The sequence below is a fragment of the Aphelocoma coerulescens genome, chromosome 13 (assembly GCF_041296385.1).
Source record: "Aphelocoma coerulescens isolate FSJ_1873_10779 chromosome 13, UR_Acoe_1.0, whole genome shotgun sequence".
Lineage (NCBI taxonomy): Eukaryota > Metazoa > Chordata > Aves > Passeriformes > Corvidae > Aphelocoma > Aphelocoma coerulescens.
In genome coordinates, this window is record NC_091027.1 from 12,345,117 (window position 1) to 12,369,235 (window position 24,119).

The following is a 24,119-nucleotide window of genomic DNA, read 5'->3' on the forward strand; positions in this document are numbered from 1 at the left end:
AAAGGGATTAGGGCGAGAGCACTGGAAGTTAAATTGTGCTGCATATAAAAAATGGGCGGATTGGTCTCTAGATGAGAGCTTGGTACCACCTTCCTTTCTAAAATAAAATCTCTCTGGCATGAAGTCACAGCCTATTTCACATCCGGTTTACCCTGGGACGTATTACTACTGTCTTGATAAAGAGAAAGCTTTTGTTGTGTAGCAGCGGTCGGAATACTGGGAAGCGAAATTTGGGTGCTGAGCCCGGAGGAGCGGAGCAGCGGCGGCGATGGCCGAGGCGGAGTGAGCGACGGAGCCGGAGCCGCGCAGCCTCCGCGCCGGCGGGCGGGCACCCGGCAGGGCAGCGCCGGGCAGCGGCGCCGCGGACCCGCGCCCGAGGGCTCCGGTAAGGGCGGCTGTTAGCTCGCACCCCCGGACGCGCGCGCGGGCACACACGGACACACACGGACACATATCCGCACCCCTCCGGGTGCTCCCGGCTGCAGGCACCGCGTCTCCGCGCGCGGGCGGCTCCTCTCCCCTCTTTCTGCAGGTACCGCCGGGTCGGGGTGGTTTTTTCCCCCTATCCCTCCAGCTTGAAAATCCGCAGCGATCGATGGGCATTGTCAATTATCTTATTTATTTATTTTTTAGCGCCGACTGATTTCCGCTGGTCCCTCGCAGAAAGGTTTTGGGTTTGGGTTTTTCCTTCCCGCGGGCGCGGTGGGAGGGGTGGCTGCTCCGGGCAGGGGGATGCAAAGTTGAAATGCCGGGAGGAAAACAAGTCTCAATTTGAGCCTCAGAGAGGAGCAAATCTCTCAATCTCTCACCGTGAGTCAAAATGCCCACATTTTGCCCCTGATTTTGTTTTTAATTATCCCCCCCCCCCCCATTTTTTTTTTTTTTTTTTTCTTCAGTGGGCGCTGCTGAAACGCTCCCAGAACCGAGCTCTTGCTCCCATTTTGAATGGGAAAACCGGCGCTGGTTTGTCAGGCAGAGCGGGTGGGGGAGGCCGGGGGCTGTTGGGCTTTAACGCTCATTTAAAGTCTTAGTTAACATCTGCTTTTTCCAGCTGCAAGAAACTTTCCTTCTTCGGGATTTATAGTGCCTGGATGGGTTTATCGAAGCAGGGGGTGGTGTTGGGAGGAGGGGGGCGAGCGTGGAGCTCAACAGATCAAAATAGTTCAGAATAATTCACTTTCCTTTCTTTATCCCGAGGAGCCTTTTGCAAAGGCAGAAGTTGGCAGGACCGAGAGAAGGTGATTTTTGAAGCCACTGATGTTGTCTTTCCCTATGTAAGGGGGCTGATTACAGAGCAAGTTAAGATGCAGTCTCGTCCCTGAATATCTTTATCCACGCTTTCCTGCCACATCCAGCTCCTTCCTATCCAGTTAGATTAGCTCAGCTCCATTCAATGCTTATCTGATGATCATTTGGCTATAAAGGCATTAATTATATCTCATTGCTTACATACCACTTTGTAACGGTATTTTATTGATTTAAATTGTCCCTGAGAGTGCACAGTGAATTGGGGGAGCTTTATTTAAAGCTACAATAACATTTGTATGTACAGTGCTTCATTTTCTCAGGTGCGTAAAAACCCTCCAATTCACTGTTGGGGGAAAATGCAGGCTTCATATTTGTTAACCTTATTTAATGTAATGAATCCTAAAAATCGACTGTATCCCAGCACACATTTAATTGATATATAAAGGGACCTGCAACCTCTCCTGGGCAATTAGTTGAATCTGCCACACTGATTCCACAAATATCACCTAACTTTCTATTTTATGGTTTATTAGAAAGCAGAAGAAACTTTCTGAGTTGTGTTACTTTTTACTCAAAGGTAAACTGAGAGTAAGTCAGTGAAGTCTGGAGAGAGTACAGAAAATTCTTGGAGAGGAGGAAAAGGCTGCTAATGCAAAAACATTTCCTAGCAGCATTCAGAGACTGGTAGAGATTTAGGAGATGATGTGTATGTTGTCAGCACATGGTTTCATTACTAATTGTGCCCTTTAGCCCTAAAGAGTGCCTATGTAGCAGCAGATCACAGAGCTAGAATCTGCTCATTTTAGTCCTTTTCTGATGCTGTATTTCAGGGAAGAGGAGGATTGTTGTATCTGTAAAGAAAGTTGTTTCGGTCACACCAAAGCAAAGCAGTGGCTGTGAGGAAAGCATCACTTTCCTCAGTCACACTACCATATACTGACACCTTCCCAGAGGTTAGGAAGGGCTCAGGCTGTTCAAGTCAAACAAAAAACCAATTACATTTGGTTATCTGGAAATGCTATGGAAGTGCCTTGACACATTGTCAGCACAGGGGGAAACTGAGTAAGAATTGCCACAGGGTTTGGGGACAGCAGCTTTTACATGTAATTGTTTTTGTTAAAGTTCAATAATAATGCAAAAAGAATACACCCTTACCACAAAATAAACCTCATCCTCAGTCTCTGGGTCTAAAAGGAAAAGGTAACCAGGAGAATAACCAAGGCCGTGCACCCTTATTCTGAATGCCATGAGCTCTACTGTTGTGAGGTCATTGCCTGACATCAAATTATTCTGCAGAAGTTTCCAATGTCAGGTTTTTTTTCCCTAATACCTGTTTTAATGGGGGGGATGTTAATGGTTATTTTCCTTCTAGTTCCAGAGTCCACCATGAAGGGATTCCTGGTGCTTTGTGACTGCCTCTGGGCCTGGAGCCTTCTCCTGAATGCACTGACTGAAAGAAGGTGGGGAGATATTTTTAAATGTTTTAATATTTTAGGAACCTTTAATTTAGTGTAGCAGCATAAAACAAATTCTGCATGGGCTGCACTACCACTAAGTGTATTGGGGGAAGTTAATCCCTGTTCAAGTCCCAGCTAAATGTAAGGGAAGTTTAAAAGGAAACTACAATTTGTTTGCATGAAACTTTTTTGCTCAATACGGTGAAAAAATAAAGCAAAAGCTTTCTGAAACAAATTGAAACTAAAGTAACTCTTAAAAACCTGTGCAATTTTTTTCTGTTCTTATGTAATGACTATTCAGAAATACAAGTTTCTTCAGAGGGAAAAAAAGTATACTGAAGGGTTTTTTAAAATCTCATGTAAATGCTGTTAGTAACTTTATTGTGCCTGCAAGCAGAGGCATAATTTCACTTCTTTGGTGGTCGGGATTGTGTGCTTTTTTAGTGGTTGCATTGAAAATCTGAAGTAGACCTTCCTGGTGAAGGGAGACTGCTTGCATGAAGAAGAATTTGTAAGCTCAAAGCCCATGACAGTTATGTTTGAAAGACCATTCTGCACTTGTATTTGTGGAATATTTGTTGAAATAATAATCTAAAAATAACGTTAATTAAAGAACAATTTGTAATCATAAAACACCTCATCAAACAACTAGTAGCCTAACTAAAGACTATAAAGCAGTTTGAGGTATGCTTGAAGTACTGTCTCTAATTCAAAATTCAGTGAAGACATTTAAGAAGACTCTCAGATGTATTTTTGTATTATAAAACACATTTAATATGCTTGAAAAATGATGTTACCTAATGACCAGAAAGCAGTAGACTGTTGTTGTTGTCAATAGTGATCCCTAAAAGATCTATTTGTGCCTTGATCTCCACGGTTAGTCTTGTCTTCTTATGCATTCATAGTTCTAGAGGAACTTATTTTCTTACTGCCTTGAAGATTTTAAATTTTTGTGGAGTGGCTGATTCATGTAACAGCTGCTGTATTGAATAATGTTTCAGAAACAATACATTTATTTTTATAATATATTAAAGACAAGATTTGAAGTCTTCCTGAAGCACTTCATCTGACCTAGCTAGAGAATTTTTTGAAAACATGTTTATTCTATAGATGTGCAGGTTGTTAGTGATATCTATGCACAGATATTTATCATAGCTGTAATGGGTGCACGTGCATTCTTAATGTGAGAATTAAAACACACTGGACCAGAGTTTAAAAATCCGATGGTGTGTCAGGATTATAATGACCTGTAGATGGAGTCCCTGCACAGTTTTTTATGAGACTGGGGTTTAATGTGAAAACACAATTGCATACAGTCATATTTTCCTCAAAATGTACACACCTTACAAGAAGCAGATGTGGGTTTAAAGCCATTTTGTCATAGCTAGTTGCCTTGCTTTCCCTCTGGAGTGCTGTGAATGCTTTATGATAAAAAACAATTGATAAATTAGATAAAGTGTCTGAGATACAGAAAGACAGTCTTCCCGTGTCACTCTTTTTATCATAAAAAAGCCCAGCAATAGGACTATTTTAATACGTGGTTTGAATGAAAATTCACAATCACTCTGGAGTTAGTCTACCCCACATGTGCATAAATGTTCAGAATCTTCCTGTTGTGACCATATGCCAATTAAACCCAGCCCTCATGGTGCTTTTTACCTTTGTTAAAATGGTGGGAAGAACAGGTGAGGGCACTGACAAATGTGACTCCCAGCATGGAAGTGGTGCACAGTATCCAACTGCCCTGCCTCCAGCCCATCTTCCTGATGCCTCCTCACAAACATACTCATTTATTTACCATTAATATTCTGAAGTGTTTTTCCGTCCTTTTTCCACCTTAATACTGATGACCTTCTGATATCCTTGAGATATGTATAAAGAGCAGCTTTTTTTTCTGACAATGAGTGTTAATATAAAATTTAATCCACTGAAGGTCCTGTGTTGAAATTCTGGGGAAGCTTTATGAGGAAAGATCCTTTAAAAGATAAAATGCTGGCTACAGACAGCAGGAGAACTTGTTATTTGGTAACAGAGGAATCATAAAAAAAATTAATATGTGTGACTTGAAATTCAACTGTACGTATGATCAATAAATATAAATCAACTTATTTTTTTATTAAGTGAAGTTGTATGATACGGTTAGAGGAAATTCATAGTATTTTTTTTAACTGTTAGGGATTTTGCCTTTTAATTGGAAATAGTGATTTATATGCATTAAAATATCGCACCCTATGGAAATAAACCAAAAATAATTAAAACTTCTGTGGATGTCAGTGCTGAAACTGATTTAAATTTATAGTGTTAAATACTTAAACCTGTGCTGCAAAATCAACTTGGAAGCATTTCCAGAGTAGCTATATTCAGGGTATCCTTCCTCCTTCTCTCTATATTTGATCCAAGTGGAATGTAAGCGTAGGATGCACAAAGGATGTCTGACTGATGCAGCACACGGAAAAATAATTTCATAGTTTTTTTAACAGAACCTGATCATTTAATGTAACATCATATTCCTCCTGAGAAAGTCTTTGGTGGTTAGAGCAGGAAGGACTGGCAGGGCACCAAGAACCATGTTCTGAATGGAGACAGGCTGACCAGTGGAAGAATTACTTCTGTCACTAGACCTGATCCTAAGGAGAAGTTTTGGTGCTGCACTGTTTCTCCAGTTCAGTAGTAATGTGTGCAACAAAATGATGTTTTGAAAAACAGCTTTTAGCCCTGATGACTCCACTTGTTTGTAATGGAAGTCTTCCCAGCAATGAATGAAAAACCTCTACTGGGTTAGGATTTAATCTATCGTGTAATCTATGATTAAAAAAATCATCTGTGGCAGAGTATTAGGTAAAGGTCTCAGATTTAAGAAAAAGGTTGATTCTTCTGTCATCTACAGCAGACAGAAACCCTTAAACCTAAGGATTTAATTCTGATTTGTATTGATGGAAGTTAAGATTTTGGTAGCTGAGTTCAAAGAGTTTGAATTTTATCCTTCTTCAAGTAAAATTTCAGGACCTTTGACTGAGTTAGAGACATACATAGGTATCTTTAAGGAAAGCTTTATAGACACGAGAGATTTTCATATCAACAGATGGTTTTGTTACGCATTTGAAAGGCAAAGATGGGGATATTCCTCCAAATATAACTGCTACCAAAAAATGAGTAATAAAAGCAAAATTATATGTCGATCTATGAAAATGCACACTCACTCGATCTACTTCTATATTTAAAAAGAAGATATCTCTATTTTTGTCAGTACTTTTCAGTGTTCTAAATTACTGTATCTTTCTTTGTATGCAAACCATTTATAGCTAATATGAATTAAACACATTAATCTTTGCTGACAAACGAGCATTTTCCTGAGAAAAACACATATTAGCACATTATAAACATTAAGGAGTAATGAGATAAACATTAAGGAACTAACATTCTACTTGCTCACCATTTATAGAGGGGCACTGATTTTTTTATGATTTTTAAAAACTTATAATTTAAGGAGAAAATGTAATCGTGCAAGAACTCTATAAAGCACTAGTCTTGTTATATGGAGGAGGTTATGTGACCATAAACCAGTATAAGTGAGATTAAATGGATTTTGGAATTACCATTTTCTAAGGTTATTGGTGGATTACTGTTTTTCAGTGTTAACTGTTGTGTATTTCAGCTACGGACAAACCTCATCACAAGATGAACTTAAAGACAACACCACAGTGTTCACCAGAATATTGGATCGTCTTCTGGATGGTTACGACAACCGCTTGAGACCAGGACTGGGAGGTGTGTTGTATTATGATTTTCAGTATTACATGCTGGATAAAAAAATCAGTTAAAACATTATTATTTTTTCCATAATACACTTATTTAAATTCTGTTTATATATATACATAAAGTAATGCTGATACACAGCTTTTTTTTCCCCCAAAGCCATGCCTCACATACTTGGTTTTCTCACACTTGTACCTAAAAGAAGAAAATGGTTCACAATTCAAGAAGACTGCTGAATGGGTAGTAAAACTTTGAATGTATAAAGAATAAAAGATAAAAAAATGCAACCTGTGACCTGACAAATGACAAGTTGATGAATGAGGCCTAAATAGCCCATATATCTATGACTATTTTCATAAAATGAATTGGGTTTTTTTAAAGTGAAAGTATCAATCTAGATACAATCTAGTAGATTGTCTCAGAGACGTTTTTAAGATTTTCTTTTCTACTTAGGTATGTAATGATTTGTTTCTGTAACATTTTTTTCTTCACAGTTTGGTAAAAATGCATTTTTTTTACTGCACTTGGTGCTGAATCCTGAGAAAGGCATAAAACCACATAGCAATTATGTCTTTATAAAAACATTGTTACAGAGCCTGGTCTTCATCAGCATCTCTGTGTTCACTCTTTGAGTTGTTCTACTGTGACACAATCCCAAAATTGGATCTTAAAAGCTTACTGTTCACAAACATGGAAATTCTAAACAGACAAGCACAAATCTACAAATCTGGTCTTGCCAGTACATGCAAAGGTTGGCTTTACTTCTTTCAGATTTTTTTTTCCCTTTTGGACCCTTCAGGTAAAATAAACAGAGCAACCCCACAAAAATATAGTTCAGATTGTTTCCCTTTAATCACTCTTGGAGGAACTGCAATATAAGGGGTTATTGCATTAAGAATTCTTATATCATCTCCTGTGGATGAAATGGAAGGTAATTAAGCGTGAGGTTATTCTGTGGTTTGAGGCTACCATCTTGCAGCTGTTATTGAATTGTGAGCCAGGCTCCTCAAAAAATTGACTTCACTGATTTTGAGGAATGGCTAAAGATAAAATTCTGTTTAAATAGTATTAATTAACACATAAAAAAATGTCTTGGTCTGTAAATCTTTGTGTGCAATTTTAGGTAATATACAACAAAAGAGTAATTTTTCACTTTTTTCTACCAGTATTATTGCCTGCTTTCTTGTGAACCCTTGACCTAGGGTAGATAAATGCTCCTTTATTCTTTGTTTAATGGAACTGTAGAGTTCAGTCAGCTACTCTATCACAGTAAATAAAGCACAGAAGACAATAAATAAATGAGACTCTGTAAACTTTGTAGAGTCTGGTACATGTCTACAAGGAAAATCTGAGCATATGATGATTTCCTATATGAGTTTTATAGCTATTTTGATTTGTTTAACAGATACTAGAAGAGAAAACAAAGGGAGATGCAGGGAAAGGATTTTCTCTTACTCTCTGGATTGCAATTTAGAGAACTAAGCACATCAGTATAAACTCTTATGTCTGTGTCTTTATCTATATGTTTCTGAATGCAGACTTCAAAGGTGTACTCATGAAAGAATCATCTGGTCGAGTTAAAATTTATTCTTGACAGAAAGGAAATTATTCTCTTCACAAGTTACATAGCAATTTGTATGGCTTTTGAAAGCAATAGTGAGTGATGGGAAATATGGGTTGGAGAGAAGGAAGAATTGAGTAATTTCTTTAAAGGTTAGAGAAGTTTGAATAATCTTTGCATCCTTCCTTTTTTGAATTGTGTTGCCTGTTCCTGCCTGTAACCAAGAACCTCAAATATCACAATTTTTCTCCTGCACAGTATACTATATTTTCACAGTGTCAGTTCAGCAAATTTCTCTCTTATGTTTGTTAGCTTTGAACATGAGAAATAAGAGTACCATGGCTTTAAAAAATAATTCCACATCTGATTAAATTGTGGGCAGTAAATTAATGTTTTAAATCAGGTATAGTAAGAAGCAGATTTACTCTTTTAACTATTGTATAAGGCATTACTCAAAAGATATAAATTATAGATCTCAAAAACTAGAGACAAATACCTAGGCTGAAGTTTTCAGTCCTGGTAGCAACTTATAATAAAGGATGTGCTCAGGAATTTGGAAATTCACATCTTCAATACCTTCTTCCTCAGGTATTTAAATCTAAATATGAGTGAAGCACCTCAGGATGACTCAATTGTGACAGTTGATTTAGATCCTTGGTATAATGGGGAAAATTATTATGGAATGTTCCATGCATAAAAATATCCAGTGAGAAATCTAAATCAATATATCAAATATAGCATGGGTTTTGGAACTGGAAGTTCAATAGCTTTCCATGATATCATGACTTGTTACTGGAAATTTTAAAATGTATGGAAAAGCAGTGGTGTCATTTTTCTTCCCAACATAAGTGATGGTTTCTTGTTAAATATTTTGATCAGAACACAGCCTTTATCCATTCTGAAGCAAAAGTTAAGAAATCTACCAATGTTACAGCATTTTTAGATATATAGAATTAGATCTAAAACTCATTCCCTCCATATTAGCTGCAATGTAGCTATTTGAGAATTTAAGAGACCAGACAGCCTCCTTATATATTATGTTGATAAATGTTATGCTGTTAGGAACAGTGTAAATCTGTGTATCACTGAGTGCACTATAGCACTTTTTCAATCATCCAAAACGTCTGTTTTGTTCTTTCTATGCCTTCTGAGATAAAGTAGATGAGGTAAAACAGTGTGTGGTGCAGTTACTTTGTCTTAAGGAAAAGGGCACGTTGCAGAAAACTCTGGTTATCCCGGTACGACCTCTCCTCCTGTAGTGCAGTTTTTACAAATCTCTACACCTACAGAAACAAAATTGTGTGCATGAACAGAAACAGAAACGAGACCAATTTCTTTCTCACCTATGGGATAAAAGGGAGATGATAGAATTTCTTCAGTAAGATTTTTTGGTTTTCCTTCCTTGCCATTATGTGTATGCATGAAGAATTCAGTGATGAAAGGTATCTTTTGTTACTGAAGAATTGTAATGAATTGTGAAAGGGGTTTGATCTTGATTTTGGCTCTACTTATTTAGAGGACTAAATTAATCCTTTTTTGAAATAAACACCATGATATTTCTCAATTCCAAATTTGCAAGCATCCTGTTAGTGTGGTGAACAGTTTCACTGTTTGGTAGAACTATTCCAGTGCAGCTGATGAGGTGCCATGAAGCCAACAACGTTCTGGAGAGATCTCATTACAAAGATTCGTTGTAGGAGCTATAGCGTGTATTCATGAGAAAGCCAGGGTAAAAGGTGGAGCATTAAGATAATGAAAAATTTAGAGGTGCTGAATTTTGAATCCCTCTTTGAGCATGCATAAAATAAGTGATAGATTAAAATTAACTCCACCCTTGCCTTTTTTAATATCTTCTTCTGAGGTATTACTTCAAAGGGAAAACTAAAAATCATATATGCTTCATAAAGAGTATGGGAATGGAAATTATCATTCATCAGATAACCCAATAAGGCCATATCTGAAATGAAATGAAAAACTCTGAACATTTTACCATTAAACAAGGGGGAAAGAAGGAATTATTTCTCATTAACCAGAATATAAAACAACGGAGTTGGTGACCTACAGGGAAAAATTATAGTGATTGAATGTGCTTGTTATTCAAAAAAAGACATCATTGATAAAATCAATCTTATTCTTTTTTAAAAGAGCATGCAACACCATATTATGCATTAGCACATTTGCATTTCTTATCAATAATTATTGATATAAATTACGTTATTTACTTGTTTTTCCTCCTTCGTATGTGGGCTTAGTCACTTAGTCAGACACTGCTAGGAAATAGCATCTGTTGTACCCATCCATAAACACGAACAAGTAGTTACATTTAGTTATTTATGCATGGAAAATAGAATTTCCAAAATAAATGTAAAAATGTTGTGAATCATACTAGAGGACACCTATTGACTCTATGAGAGGATAATCATTTACAAAAAGCAAGGAGGAGCATTTGCAGAGAGTAACATATTGAAGCTGAAAAGAGGAAATCATGTCAGACATTAGGGGAAAAAACCCAAGAGAAGTCATTGAGGTAATGGCATAATTTTCTGCGGGAACTACCTGGACTGTAGAACTAGAAGTGATTAAAATGGCTTAAATAATAAAGATGCTGATCTCTATTCCAATACACAGTCCTGAAAAAAATGAAGGATCAAATGTGCTGGGAAGGAGTGAAATAAGAAAAAAAATTTCACTTCAGTGTGTAGTGATCTCTCCTAGTAAAGCGCTGTGTCTAGAGTAGGAGTTAAAAGAATTGAAGAGCAATGAAAAAGGGTGGGAAAAATAGGTTCCTCAGGTAAATGTATATGCCATTCCCTTTTGTTCAGTGTTGTCTTCATGTGGGGCATAAAGATGATCCCTCGGTTGCCACCACAGCAAATTTGAAGTGCCACAGTGGAGACAGGGAAGACTTACTTAGGGCAGGTTGTATTTGGTGATGAGATTCATTAACATGAGATCAGGGGCAGCTACAGATTTTCTAAGACTTTCACGTTTTCATAGCACATCTCCTCTCCCTAAAACTAAAGAATACCACATGCTCTGGGACCTTTTTAATTAGAATAATGGTAAATGTGGCTTATCCCTTTGAGAGGGATTTTGTAGTAGAAAGGTTAATACAGAACAAGCAACAATGGTTTGATTGATTTGACAGACCAGAATCTTCCTGAATTAAATTTGGTTTTATTGTTGGGTTGAATGCCCAGTAGATCACCCCAAGTAGATTATCAACTTGAGTATTGAACAGAATTATACTTATTTTATGCTATTAGTAAAAGGTATTTATTGATGTCTCCTGTGTGATGTTTATCAAAATTGAGTGGGACTGCCCTTAAGTGGAACATCAGTCAATCTCAGGCAATTCTTTACTTCTGCAGAGTGGAAGGGATGGGAAAATGAACCTCGCAGTATTATGTTAATTAAATTTTAAGATTCAGTTGCATGAGAACATTACACATAAACATGATAAAATTTCCTCTTGGTTATTGAGGTCCAAATGGAAATTGTATTTTATTTTGACATATCTGAACTAATATAAAGTTTAGGGAAAATAAGGGTTTTGCTTGTATGCATAACCAAAAATTAAACTTAAGTGTTCCTCCTCTAAATGAAAAGACCTAACCCCCTACACATGATTCTGTAAATAAAGGACCAGATGCTACACTTTGTAAAACTGAAGGGGCTGATTTTGGTCTTTTTTTTCCATTCTGTAGGCACCACACTAATGTAAAGACAACTGTACAAAGTGTTAGAAAATCCTAGGAAAATTGATTTAATGAAGGAGTAGGGAAGTAGGTAGGATATGAGCAAGTAGGTAGGATATTAACAGTTTTGAGCTGTTAATTGTCATGTGCAAGTCCCAGTAAATCCAGCGCAGGCTGCAGTGGGCGGTCACAGGATGGCTCCCTCTTCTCCCTTTTGGTCTCTACTCTTACTAAAGCAGCAGCACAAAATTCCTATGAGTGTATTTGTTGTGGTTCTCCAATCAAAACACTTCACAGGACACAGATGGGCTGATTAGTCTAATGTATCAAAATTCCTTTTGTTCAAAGCCAGAAGAAAGTCTCCTCCATATTAATAATTGTAGCACAAGCGTACACAAGACATACAGAAGAACAATTGCATTACCAAAAAATGGAATTACCTTAAACCACTAAAACATGCAATTCAAATAAGCCTTGTGCTCAAATACCAACAGGTCATAAAGGAAAACAGTTAATGTATGGTCCCTCCTGATAAATAGGCTTATTTCCTGCTGCTTAAATAAATCTCTATTTCTTATTTTGTTCTCAATTTATAATCCAGTCACAATTCTAGCAATAATGAGATCCCTGGGAGTTTAAATCAAAATATTTGTTGTTACTAATTTTGAGTTTATGCGAGTCTAGCATCATTAGCAAAACACGGTATTTGTGAACAGTAAAATTACAGTAGTTGATGTTGACTGATGCTTTTGTAGCTGTATGTGGACCAATTGCCTAAAGCTGTGTTCCAGAGTGTCTGGGTGTGGTATTCATCTGCTTTTTTTGCTGCTCAGTAACTACTTGGACCCTGTGGCTGCCTTATAGTAAAACCAGTAAGTCATTAATAATTTCCTTAGGGTTTCTTACTTAAATAGTTACATGTTCTACAGATCTCTACATTACTTACTACTGGTTCATGAGATAGACATCATAATCAAGAGACATACTTAATGCATCTTTAGAACTGCTAGATTTCTCTTCAGCAATCCAGCCAGCTCCTGACGTGCGCCTGTTTTGGTCAACGACTAAGACTTTAGTTCTCAGGGAAGGTTTTGAATATAACTCAGGATTTGTGGTTCCTGAAAAATGCATTCTGAGCATTTGAAGCACAATTTAAGCCTTCCCATGATAATCCAGATGGAAATTTAACATGGGTAACCTTGATTCTAAATATATATCCTAACTGTATCAGTAAACACATGTCCTGTGCAGGAATGACTCACAACTTCTGAAGCACTTAACAAAGCACAGTTGAATCATCTAATTAGTAAAACAGTAAACAAAAATTTCAAAACTTCCATATGATTTTGGAGTGGCTAATCTTTTTCTGTGTTGATACACACTTTTTCATTGGTCTTGAAAATGAAGTACACACCAAAGGAAAAAAAAATTGGTGGTTTGTATATTGGTTTATCTGCATTTGAAGTGATTAGGTGCACTGCAAAACTGTAATCAGTGTGAAGATAACACAATCTCTTCTGAGTTCACAATCTGAATTTTCTAATTTTCATGTGATTTACATGCCACTTAAATTATTTTCAACATTATATAGAAATAAAAAGCATTGCTTATTTTTTCACTACCTTGGAAATCTTCCTTCTTGGTGCAAAAGACTTAAGTCTCTATTTTGTGTCCTCAAGTGATTTCCTTAAGCTTCAGCCTCTCTTCTATGAGTACCTGTCTCCCAAAGCCAGAAGTGAGGATAGCACAACACGATATGCTGCTGAATCAAAGAGCATATTCTGTGTTTGTGCAAGGCAAACCAGCTGAATCATATTAAATAGAGTCTTGCTTAGAGCTGGGACTCTTAAGGATCATCCTTTTGTGTCTGAAGAGCTTCTAGAATCTTCTCTCTCCCAAAGTGCCTCAGAGGAAAGAAGACAGAGGGGTGGGGAAGAAGGATGAAAGATATAAAAGCTATTTGAGATTCACTTTTCAGTATTTAAAAGGCCAATAGATTTCAGGATGGTATCAGTTTCTCAGTCTTAAGAAAAGGCAGCTGGATTTGGTAGCTGGAGTCCATTCAGCAAAGTTTTACTGGACCCTGTGAAATCTCCATGTCCTTTTTCTGCCCACTATTTCATACATGACCATAGCCTCTTGAGTTTTTGTTACAGTGATGGGTTGAAAGACAGAATCATTTCCTCTCAAGCCAAGTAATTTCTGAACAACCATATGCCTTTTTCAGTTCCAGAAAGTCAAATTCTCACCATCAACTTTTTTAAGTCCAGAGACAATTAGATGTCAAGAAAATACTGAAATTTCTTTTGTCAATTTCAAAGTTTGTAAGCAACAATGAGGTCCCATATTAATTCAACTGGACACCTAAGGAGGAAATTTCACCTATCCAGTACTTTTCTCAATACTCGCTGTACTTTGTACATGTCTCAGTCACAGATATAAAGAACAAAAATAATATTAAGCAGTTCATCCACAACCCAGTATTTTACTTTCCTTGATTGTGAATAATAAATTGGAAATTTCATCATTTTTATGAGTCCTGAAGATTAATTTTGATACTGCATAATTTTTGCATTAGTTTATTAACAGAATATGGGTCATCCACTGCATTTCTAGATTGACAGTAGAACCAGATCTAATATTACTTCTTGATTTTTTCTGTCTCTCCTATATTTTACTGTATCTATACTAGATATTTATATGAACTCTTTTCTGTTTTTATATATTTAGAAGTTGCACACTTTTTTTGAATGAAAGTGAAAGACCTGTATGAGCATTGTGGAACACTGATTCTTATTAGAACTTTTGCACAGATACAGAAACGTATATTGTAACTGGCTGCTTAATGCTGATTCCTTATTTTATTTCCTTTCAGTCTAAATTTTCTTGTCAGATGAATTAAATCATATTTAAGCAGGCCAAAGTCTTTTGAATTCAGAGGGTTGTATTAAATTAGGGGTGTTTCATTAATTATTTTACAATATTTAAATAACATTATACAAATAGCTACATATATATTTATTAGTCTAAGCAAAAATTTGTCTGCTACATGTCTGCTTACTATACATGTACTATTGTATTTTCTTTAGGATTACTTTTAATATTCCAGATTGCTCAATTTTTTTATTTTTTGAAAGTTATTTCAGAAATGCACACATTTGAAACTTCTACCAAAATCCCCATGCTGACTTGTGAATCACAATAGTAAATGTATTCAGTAAATGCATTCAGACTTATGTCACTGTAACTTTGGAAAGCTGATGGGGTTAGCTCCACTCAACACTGCTTGGATTCCTGCCTCCAGGTGGTGTTACTCCCTGCAGCTATATTTAATTCAACAGGGTTATTTTGATATATGCCATCCTGGGTGAATATTTTGCTATGTGTGCCCTAGAAAATACCAGTATGCTCAGAAGTGACTGATCCTGTGTGTGTGTAGAGGGAGAGGAGAGGAAGGGGGGAGGTGAAGTCTGGGTCTTTCTCAAAGGCTCTTTTGCCAGTCCATCTACAGAAGTCAGATGTTTGATCTCTTTCTTGAGGTCAACACCAGTTTAGGTGTCTCAACACCTGTGACCACTAAAGTCACTAGTTTCTTCTGAAATGTCCAAAGGCATTGTGCCATGGAGCAAATGTACATCCTGGAAACCATAGAGGAGTCCAGCTGTATGATACAGCATATACATATAATCTGTGTTATGTACATGTTACAGATTTCTGAAGTATTATTTATACTAATCTATCATTGAGGCTTATAGGACTGGAGAGCTCACTTTCAAAAAACATTTACACAGATTAGTTCAGTAGGGAAGTTTAGCTGATGTTTATTTGGAAAAGTTTAAACTCCTTTTTGTTTATTGAAGTAAAGGGTAATACAGCCATTTCTAACTCATACCAATAAAGTATATTCATGTTTGTATACACCATAATGTATTCTCTCTCTTTCTTTCTTCTATGTTCTTGTGTCTCAATACAAAATACATAATTTGCAAGCCCAGGGTTAATTATTAGAGACCTTATTTTAGTTTGCCCAGAAACTGAGTACCCAGTGAGATTATAGAGCACTGGTTATAGTGTCAGACAAGATGATTTATCAAATAGTGAAAAGATTTCCACAACAGCGTAACTGCAGCTGCTGTACTGTTACATCTCAAAAAGTTCTGTGGAAAACCTCTAATAAAAAAACTGTTGCTGACAACACTGACTGTGAAATTACATCTAGAAGCATTGAATTACCAGGCCCATATTGCAGACCAATTTCAGAATGGCTAATCAAAGCCAGTAATTTTTCTATTTATTGTGAGAATTGGTAGTGGCTAGATCTAATGAAGACTGTTGATAGTCACTCACTGTCCTAATTTCCTGCTTCATCAGAGCGTGTAACTGAAGTGAAAACTGACATCTTCGTCACCAGTTTTGGGCCTGTTTCAGACCATGATATGGTAAGTGATGGCCTATATTTCTACAGCACTCATTTTCTCTTTTTTTAATTTGGAGGATGAAAGATCTATGCAATAACTTATTTATCCCTTTTAAGGCTGGGCTTTCTTTAAGCCCTTGATCCAAAAATGCCATCAGCTTTTATGTGCTACCATTCCTGCTGTTGTCCCTGCATTTAAGTGCCCTGAAATTAGAAGCCTCAGCGACTTTAATAACATGTTTTAACAGACTTTATATTTGCTACATAATATATTATGAAATGCATTAGGGTTTGGATCAGTATTCTTCTGAGAGTGATTGCTTAGGTCCTTGCTGGCACATCACTGATCCAATTTGCCAAGAAAGATCATCTTAAAACACAATTAACACGCCTATGGTATGACATCTGTACAGTCTAACCTGTATTTTTATATTAAAAGCTACTGATCAATGGAAAGTGAATTTCCTAGATCTTGGCTGCTAAAGAGAGAAGAGAAGATTAATGAGAGAATTAGTGTCACTTCTTTACGGAATGAATATTAAAATAAATTGCTAGATAACTGCAGGGAATGGAGAAGTTCAGAAAACTGAATGAAGATGCTGTGAGCCCTGGTCTTAAGAGATATTAAGAGTTGTGTAGAAATACGGATGAGGTACTTAAAATTTTGCATATAAATGAGGTTTGCACAAGGAGGTTGCTACTGAGAGGGAAAGCCTGGTCTGCAGCCACCAGTATCTGGTGGATGCTGTATTAGTATGAATGCTAGAAACATCCTTATTAATTTAAATGAAGAAATGAAAGCAGTTCAAACTTGTAGTTGGCTACATTTAGCTAAATACACTTACCAAAAGAAAGATGAAAAAAAAAAATTAGAGGAAAGGAAACAAGTACCATTTCTTACTACAAAATTGTCGGCTGCTTAATTTGAACTAAAAATGTAGACAGGCCTTAAACACCAGGTTATTACAAGTTTCTGACTAATCAAAACAATATTAAGGAATGGAAAACCAGAAAAAGTAACTTTTACAAGACAAGTTTATTTTTCTAAGTGAACTTTCTGAAAAGACACCAGTTTTTGATTGCTTGGAAAAGAGCATTCATAAAACTACAGTCAAATTTATAATTGCAACCAATGCCATGATACCCATACCACATTGGCTCCTCTTTTTCAGTCAGTTAAACAGGAGAAAAAACCCATCATCCTCTTAGTAAAGTGTGTGACAAAGAAACACAGAGGCAAGTGTTCATATGTTTTGAAAACTAAAGAATTCACAGAAAAGTATTTAGTCTAAAACTCCTACTCACCTCCCATAAAAAGTAACATGTGCAGCCTACTCATGTTAAATCTTTTGCTTGAGGAACTAGGTGTGAAATCAGAGACAGAAAGATAAATTAAAGAATTTACCAGAATGCAGAGTTTATATTAATTTCACTGTACACTTAGTGGAAAGTCCTCTGCATATGACAGGTTGGTTGCAGGCATCCTCAGCTGAGGGCTCCCCAGACTCCCCCTGTGTTGCAGCCCAAACTGTGGAGTGTGGGAGGCTGCACAAGCAGCGGTTTTTGGCAGGCAAAGGGAGGATGTGCTACGTCTGAGCCCAGGCTGGGGCTGAGGCTGGCCAGGGCCTCTTCCAGCTCACACTGAGTGTAAGGAAAGCACAGCCACGCTGAGATGCTGGCACACTTCAGCCATCTGTTTGCAGGGAGCCAGTGAGGCACTTCCATGGATAAATCAGGGAGTGCGTGGTTTTCCTACCCACTCTCAATACACTCTTCTAAGAGCAGCATAGACATAGCCTGTTATTCTATAAAGAGACTGTCCTGGCTTGTTCTTATACTTGTGAATAAAGTTAAACAGGAGAAAAGCACTTTCTAAAATGAAACGTTTTTATGGAAGAACTTTGCAGGTTTTCAGGCATGTTCACATGGTGGATTGAACTGATCAACAGCTATTTGGCTATTCTCATAAAAACTGTCATTTTTGTGAATTTTTTTGAAATGTATTATTTGGAATAAGAAGCATTTTAAAATTAACTTTTTCATAAAGACAGATTCTTTTTCTAGTAACCCTTCATTCCCAGTTTTTCTGTACTGTAAGCTTTTCAGGAATGATTATCTGTCTTGCTATCTTCCTGTACAGCACCTCATGTAGACCACAGAGTGGTCTGTGAATAAAAAATCTCCAGGGAGAGGTATTAGAAGAATAAATTAGAGAACATTTAAGTCAAAGTGTTAAAAATATTCAATACCATATCATTTATTCAAATTGCAGATAAGAATCTTCTTTTTTTAACCTGCACACTATGGAATGAAGAGTTTTCACTGCAGAGAATTAATTCCAACTTCCACCTCACTCATATGTTTGAACATAGGCCACTGCTATTGTACACAGTCTGGAGAAAATCCTTCTGGTCCCTTGTTCTGTATGCCCCTCTGCTGTAGAAGAAAGCCTTAATCAGAGTGTCTGATGGCTTGTCCCTAAAGATCAGCTGTCTGTCAGGATCCATTTGAGGAGAATTAATGTACATGCTAAAGTGGGTAGTGAAAGCTGAAAAGCTGAGATATCTCAGCCAAAATTAATTCATTCTATATAGTGTGATGGCCTGGGACAGGGAAAGATTCAGTCTGTGCCAGGCATGACCTGTCAGCTACTTTTTAGTTGATTTTTATCTTAAGCTGTCAGGACTGTTATCAAATCTTTCTGACTCCTTGTCCTTTTCCAGCAAATGAACCTTGTGTTTGTATAAAGTGAAAAGCCATACTCTCTTTTCTCAACCTATTCAACCTCCCACTCACCTCCTTTGCAGTTGAAAGAGAAAAAGGGAATGGCTAACATGCATGCTGAAATGATGTCACCTTCTGGGCATGTCTTTTACCTTTCCCATGTGTGTAGGAGGAAATGATCTTGGGTGCTAGTAAAACATGGAGGAAATCCAAAATTTTAATGATTGATACTGTCTTTTACACCTCCTTCTCTCCTACTCTGCTGCACACCTCGGACAGGATTTTGTCACAATTCAGCATAAGGCCATGACCCAGCAAAATTCTGAAGCAAGTAATTGGTTACAAGCGCAAACTGCTTTCACTGAAGCTGAATAAATTCAGGCTTCAGCAGTTTACTGAACAAGTGATTAAAAAAATGGAAATACAACTAAGTATGCACCCAAATGATTCACAGGTCTGGGATATAAATAAAATAAAATTAAATGTAAAAATCCACCAAATGAACCCGAAATTATAACACCCCACGTAACTACATTTCCATGTCAACAAAAAATTTATTCAGGCATTTCATACCCTAAAAGCAGGAAAAATACACATCAGTAAGAATCACCATTCTTTCTTGCTAATGGTTGCACAAGGAATAAACAGCTCAAAAGTGCTTATGTAGTAGAGTGTTGCTGGTTGTTGAAAAAGCCACAAATCTAAAGGAATTTGCTGTGGAGGCATTTTGCATACTCCTTCCTGAATGTTTTTCTTTACTAACATGTGTATCAGGACAGCTCTTTTCCTTATAGCTCTGTGTGCCTTCACACACAGAAGTTCTCTCTATTTCAGGATTTATCATCTCCATTGGCGGGACATCTCAGCAAAGGTTCCATTTCTCAGCCAAAAGAGTCTCATTCAGGGTAATTTAGAACCACATTTAGATAACTGCTTTTGATGTTTATCACAATATCAAAGATGGAAGGGGCAGGATAATCCCATACTGAACTCCCATGTCAGGGTGGAATTTTTCCTTAGGAAAATGCTATATTGCACTGCATTCAGTTTTTCACATTTTCACCACCCATACCTCTATATTTTGTGTAAAATATTCCAACATATCTTTCTTACTTTCTTTCATATTTCTTTCATATTGTAGTGAGTGTCGGTTGTTTTGGTTGTCCCCATGTCCACTGCTTCTCTCTGCACTGGCCCAGTCCATATGGAATCAGATTGTAACTTTTGGCCCAAAGCCGTCCTCAGCTTGTGCTCTTTGTAGTCCAATGATTTAGCCCAATGCACCATTCCGCATCTCATCAATCAGACCACATCATTTTAGTGAACTGTGAACTTTCTGCAGGTTGATTACGTGTTTATGCTAACGAGACTTTTAGAACAAGAGGTCCGGTCTTACAAGGCTTATTTTACTCTGACACACATTTCCTGTGCCACGCATACTGGCCACCCAGCTGCAGCTTCAAATTACAGTTTAAGTGGGAAAAGGGTGAATTATTTTGTTTCCATTTTATCATATCTAACTCACGTGCAAATTTTGAAATACTATTCTTCATGATGTTTATTCTGTTGAACACAGTAATGATATTGTAACTGTTTAATAACCAGCTTTAGGTACATTGTAAGTAATACAGAAAATAAACATTCTGCTTATGACGAATTTCATTAATAGTCATCTTGCTTCTAGGGAATGGTAAGAACACACTTTTCAAGTTCTCATATTGCAACACATGACATCCTAAGTGTTTCCCTTTTTTTCTGAATTGATGTAGGAATACACTATAGATGTATTTTTCCGCCAAAGCTGGAAAGATGAGAGATTAAAATTCAAAGGACCTATGACAGTTCTCCGGTTAAATAATTTAATGGCCAGCAAAATTTGGACACCTGATACCTTTTTTCACAATGGAAAGAAGTCAGTGGCTCATAACATGACGATGCCAAATAAACTATTACGAATTACAGAGGATGGGACGTTGCTATACACAATGAGGTGAGCCCTAAATATTACATCGTTCATTTAGTTTTACAATTTAACTTGTGAAAGCGTATTTTCCAGACAGGAAACTGGTTCCTTTTTGAGCATAATTTGATTCCTGCTTAATAATTATTTTCACAATAGACCTTGAGATGACGGGCAAACTGAGCTGTTTGCAGTGTTTATTTTTCCTCTCCTGCTGTGCTACCTCTATAGTCCTTGGATGTGTCTTAATGCTTGCATTTAAAAAAGTTCTTATGGTATTAGTAATCCATCAGTTTGCAGAGGATCTTAATTTGACATTGCTTTCAAGGATTCCATAAGCAAGTATAATAAAACCTGAAAGTTTAATATAATCTGTACTCCTAAATTGTGTGCAAGGGTCTTTAATCTTTGGATCCCATAGAAAGCAGATTCTAACAACTAACAGATGCACACAGAATTCATTGACCATTCTTAATATTTCTTGTGCTTGGGATTATAAAGCATGAAATAGACATTTATAGCATAAAAATAGACATTTCTTGTTCCATTGATTAAAGCATTTGGTAAGTTAGGAGAAAAAATTATTTTTGTGCTGACAGCATTCATTGGAAATATATTATTCTCTTCATGGATAACTGAACTTTACCTGTCCAGTTGAGTTAATAAATCCTTTTGAAATAATGATGATATACAGTCATGTAAACATCCTGGATTAAAAACCTACAAATAAAGAATGAAAAGAACGGTATGTTGTCTCTATAGAGCTGCACATCCCTCCTTTATGTCTCCCATGGAATCAAAACAAGGTATAAAGGGATTCTGTTGACTTCAAGTCAAAATGGATAACTTAGTACACAGGTAAACACTGAGTTTTCTTTAAAAAAAATTAAAGATATTTTTAAGATCAGAGCAAGGGTTTGGAGAAAACAAACTCTCCAGGCATTTGGGATGTTCAATTTATTGTGCAACATATTTCCAGACTGCCTAGACTGAAGTAGAATCTGCTTGGCTGGTAGCTACACAAACCTAGGTCAATCAATTTTTCTTGTCTTTCTAAATGCTCAGCTGTTAGGGATTTAATCCACAGGAGCACTACCGTGGCAGCATGTTGCTCACACGTGTCTCTTCTTTTGATCATAAACATTTCTATTTCCTCACTGTAAAGACAAGTGCCTTAGTGCAATCTTCTGCCTACTATTCAAGTACTACTGTTCACTCCTTGCTGATGTATGTGACTGTTTCCAGTTCATTTAATCTCTTTTGTTGAGAAACATGTTCGCACTCAAGCTGATAGCAATGAAATGATTTCAGCAGATGTCTGAGCATCCAGAGTGGGCCAATTTAATGATGGCAGCAAGGAAGCAATTGCAGTTGCTAATAGATTTTAATCCTCACACCAAGTTAGAAGCCTGAGACTGCCTCTGATGTACCGTGAGGAAGGGCAGAGCAGTCTCACCCCTAGCCAGACAATTCAGGTCCCTTTGTAACTGCTTATGAATCACATAACAGGTACTGTGCTATACTTATGCTATGTATCTTAATAGAAATCTATTTGCTATTTCTATGAAACTAGAATAAATGTATCCTTTTGCTCATTAATCCATTATAGATTGACTGTGAGAGCAGAATGTCCAATGCATTTAGAAGACTTTCCTATGGATGCACATGCTTGCCCTTTGAAATTTGGAAGCTGTAAGTTTATTTTAAATTGAGGTTTCTCCCTTTTTAGGCCACTTTAAAAGAGTGTTTTGCAACTGAGAAAACCTCAAGGTTTTAATCTTGTGTATTTTTCACGTTTTTGTCAGGATTGTATTTTTATTCTTTTATATATATATATATTTAATATAAGATATATTTATATGTATTTAATATATATATATTTAATATAATGGAACTCTTTTATTTGTCTTAAATATCCTACAATGTGATGCCTGGACATTCACAAAAGATGAAAATGACAGCGCTCTAAATAGCTAGAAGAGTAGTTTGTCACATAGAAGATGCTGTTAATCTTACAGTTGCTTTGTTTTGTTGAAACCTAAAGTCAACCTAAAGTTAAAGAAAAGTAGTACATGCCATGGATAACTGAATTGGTTTAGGTGAAAACAGTTCTGCTACCATAGTCTCAGTATGTTTAGATCAACATTTTTCCTAGGATTAGAAGATACTCATATTCCACCATGAAACATTTTTGGAAGTGAAAAATCTCAGAAATCTCTAAATAGAGTCCTACACTTGCAGCAGCATACATAGCCCTAGATGAGAGAACATATTGAACGAAGTCATATAATTGAAATCAGTGCAATAACTGACAAAGCTTTTCGTAAATTGAGAATTTTCCTTAAAATTTCAATTTGAATAGCAACTAACCTGACACTTAGTTAAACATAATATTTTTAGAAATTAAATGTAAAGAAAAAAAAAGTGAAGATCTAATTTACTCTAGTTCGTTTAACAGACAGGGAAGTTCAAATATATGGAAGATGTAAGTGTACAAATTGTTTCCTCAATGGCTACTTTTTTTCTAACAGAAATTGGTCATTTCACTGATAATGGATACTTAGTGGCTTGATCAATTTTAGAAGTCAACAAACAAAAAACGCAGTTCATTCTTCACATGGTACCCAACAGGGTGATAATTTACTTTGGGCTGAACAGCTCTATGTTTGCCATGAGACAGCACTGATGTTTTGTCTTTAAAGAGCTGCTAATCTCCTAGGTAAGGCTTAGAGAACAAAAAGCTCATACAACCTTGGAGTATAACTGACAAGAATAGTTTACTCCTTGAATGTTAAGTTTTCTTAGAGCACTTCTAATAAATCTTTCCAAATCTCCCGTGAAACAGAGGGGAGTGGGAGGGAACTTTACTCCAGTTTATAATAGGACAGATACTGCAGTGGGTTCTTGATTAATAAGAGAGCTGTGCACCCGAGATCCCAGTGAGATCTGGGCTGCAGGATCGAATTTCTTCTGATGTCCTCAGTAAAGTGTCCCTGTGGGCTTCATGCTGGAAGTTCGAGATAGGGAGACGGCTAATCTTGCAAAAAACCTGCTAATGACAATTTAAACCAGGAACAGTTTCCGAACAAATTTGACTTACTAGACTAAATTATATAGACTCAACAAGACAGGTATCACCACATCTGTGCATCACTGAACCATAGCCCAAACACCAGACCTTCCCTAATATGAACAATATTTCCCATTCTTTTCCTACACTGAGTTCTTTCTGGCTCACTTTGTCCCAGATTAGTGTACTCTTCGTTCACAAAGTGCACGGCTTTCCAGATTACTGAGG

At 36.8% G+C, this 24,119-nt stretch overlaps 1 protein-coding gene across 5 annotated transcripts in view; it reads left to right on the top strand.

Moving 5' to 3' along the window:
• Positions 1–206: 206 nt before the first annotated feature.
• Positions 207–24,119, top strand: part of GABRA1 (gamma-aminobutyric acid type A receptor subunit alpha1) — a 42,762-nt gene continuing 18,849 nt past the window's right edge. For 2 of the 5 annotated variants that reach the window (XM_069029060.1, XM_069029064.1), the window contains exons 1-7: positions 207–385; positions 1,201–1,238; positions 2,621–2,708; positions 6,361–6,473; positions 16,092–16,159; positions 20,631–20,851; positions 22,431–22,513. In XM_069029060.1, the coding sequence (XP_068885161.1) occupies positions 2,635–2,708; positions 6,361–6,473; positions 16,092–16,159; positions 20,631–20,851; positions 22,431–22,513 (559 nt within the window). In that variant the 5' untranslated portion in view covers positions 207–385; positions 1,201–1,238; positions 2,621–2,634. Of the gene's footprint in view, positions 386–425; positions 533–754; positions 811–1,200; positions 1,239–2,620; positions 2,709–6,360; positions 6,474–16,091; positions 16,160–20,630; positions 20,852–22,430; positions 22,514–24,119 lie in introns of those variants that run through there. The other 3 variants (XM_069029061.1, XM_069029062.1, XM_069029063.1) reach the window with 3 other exon arrangements.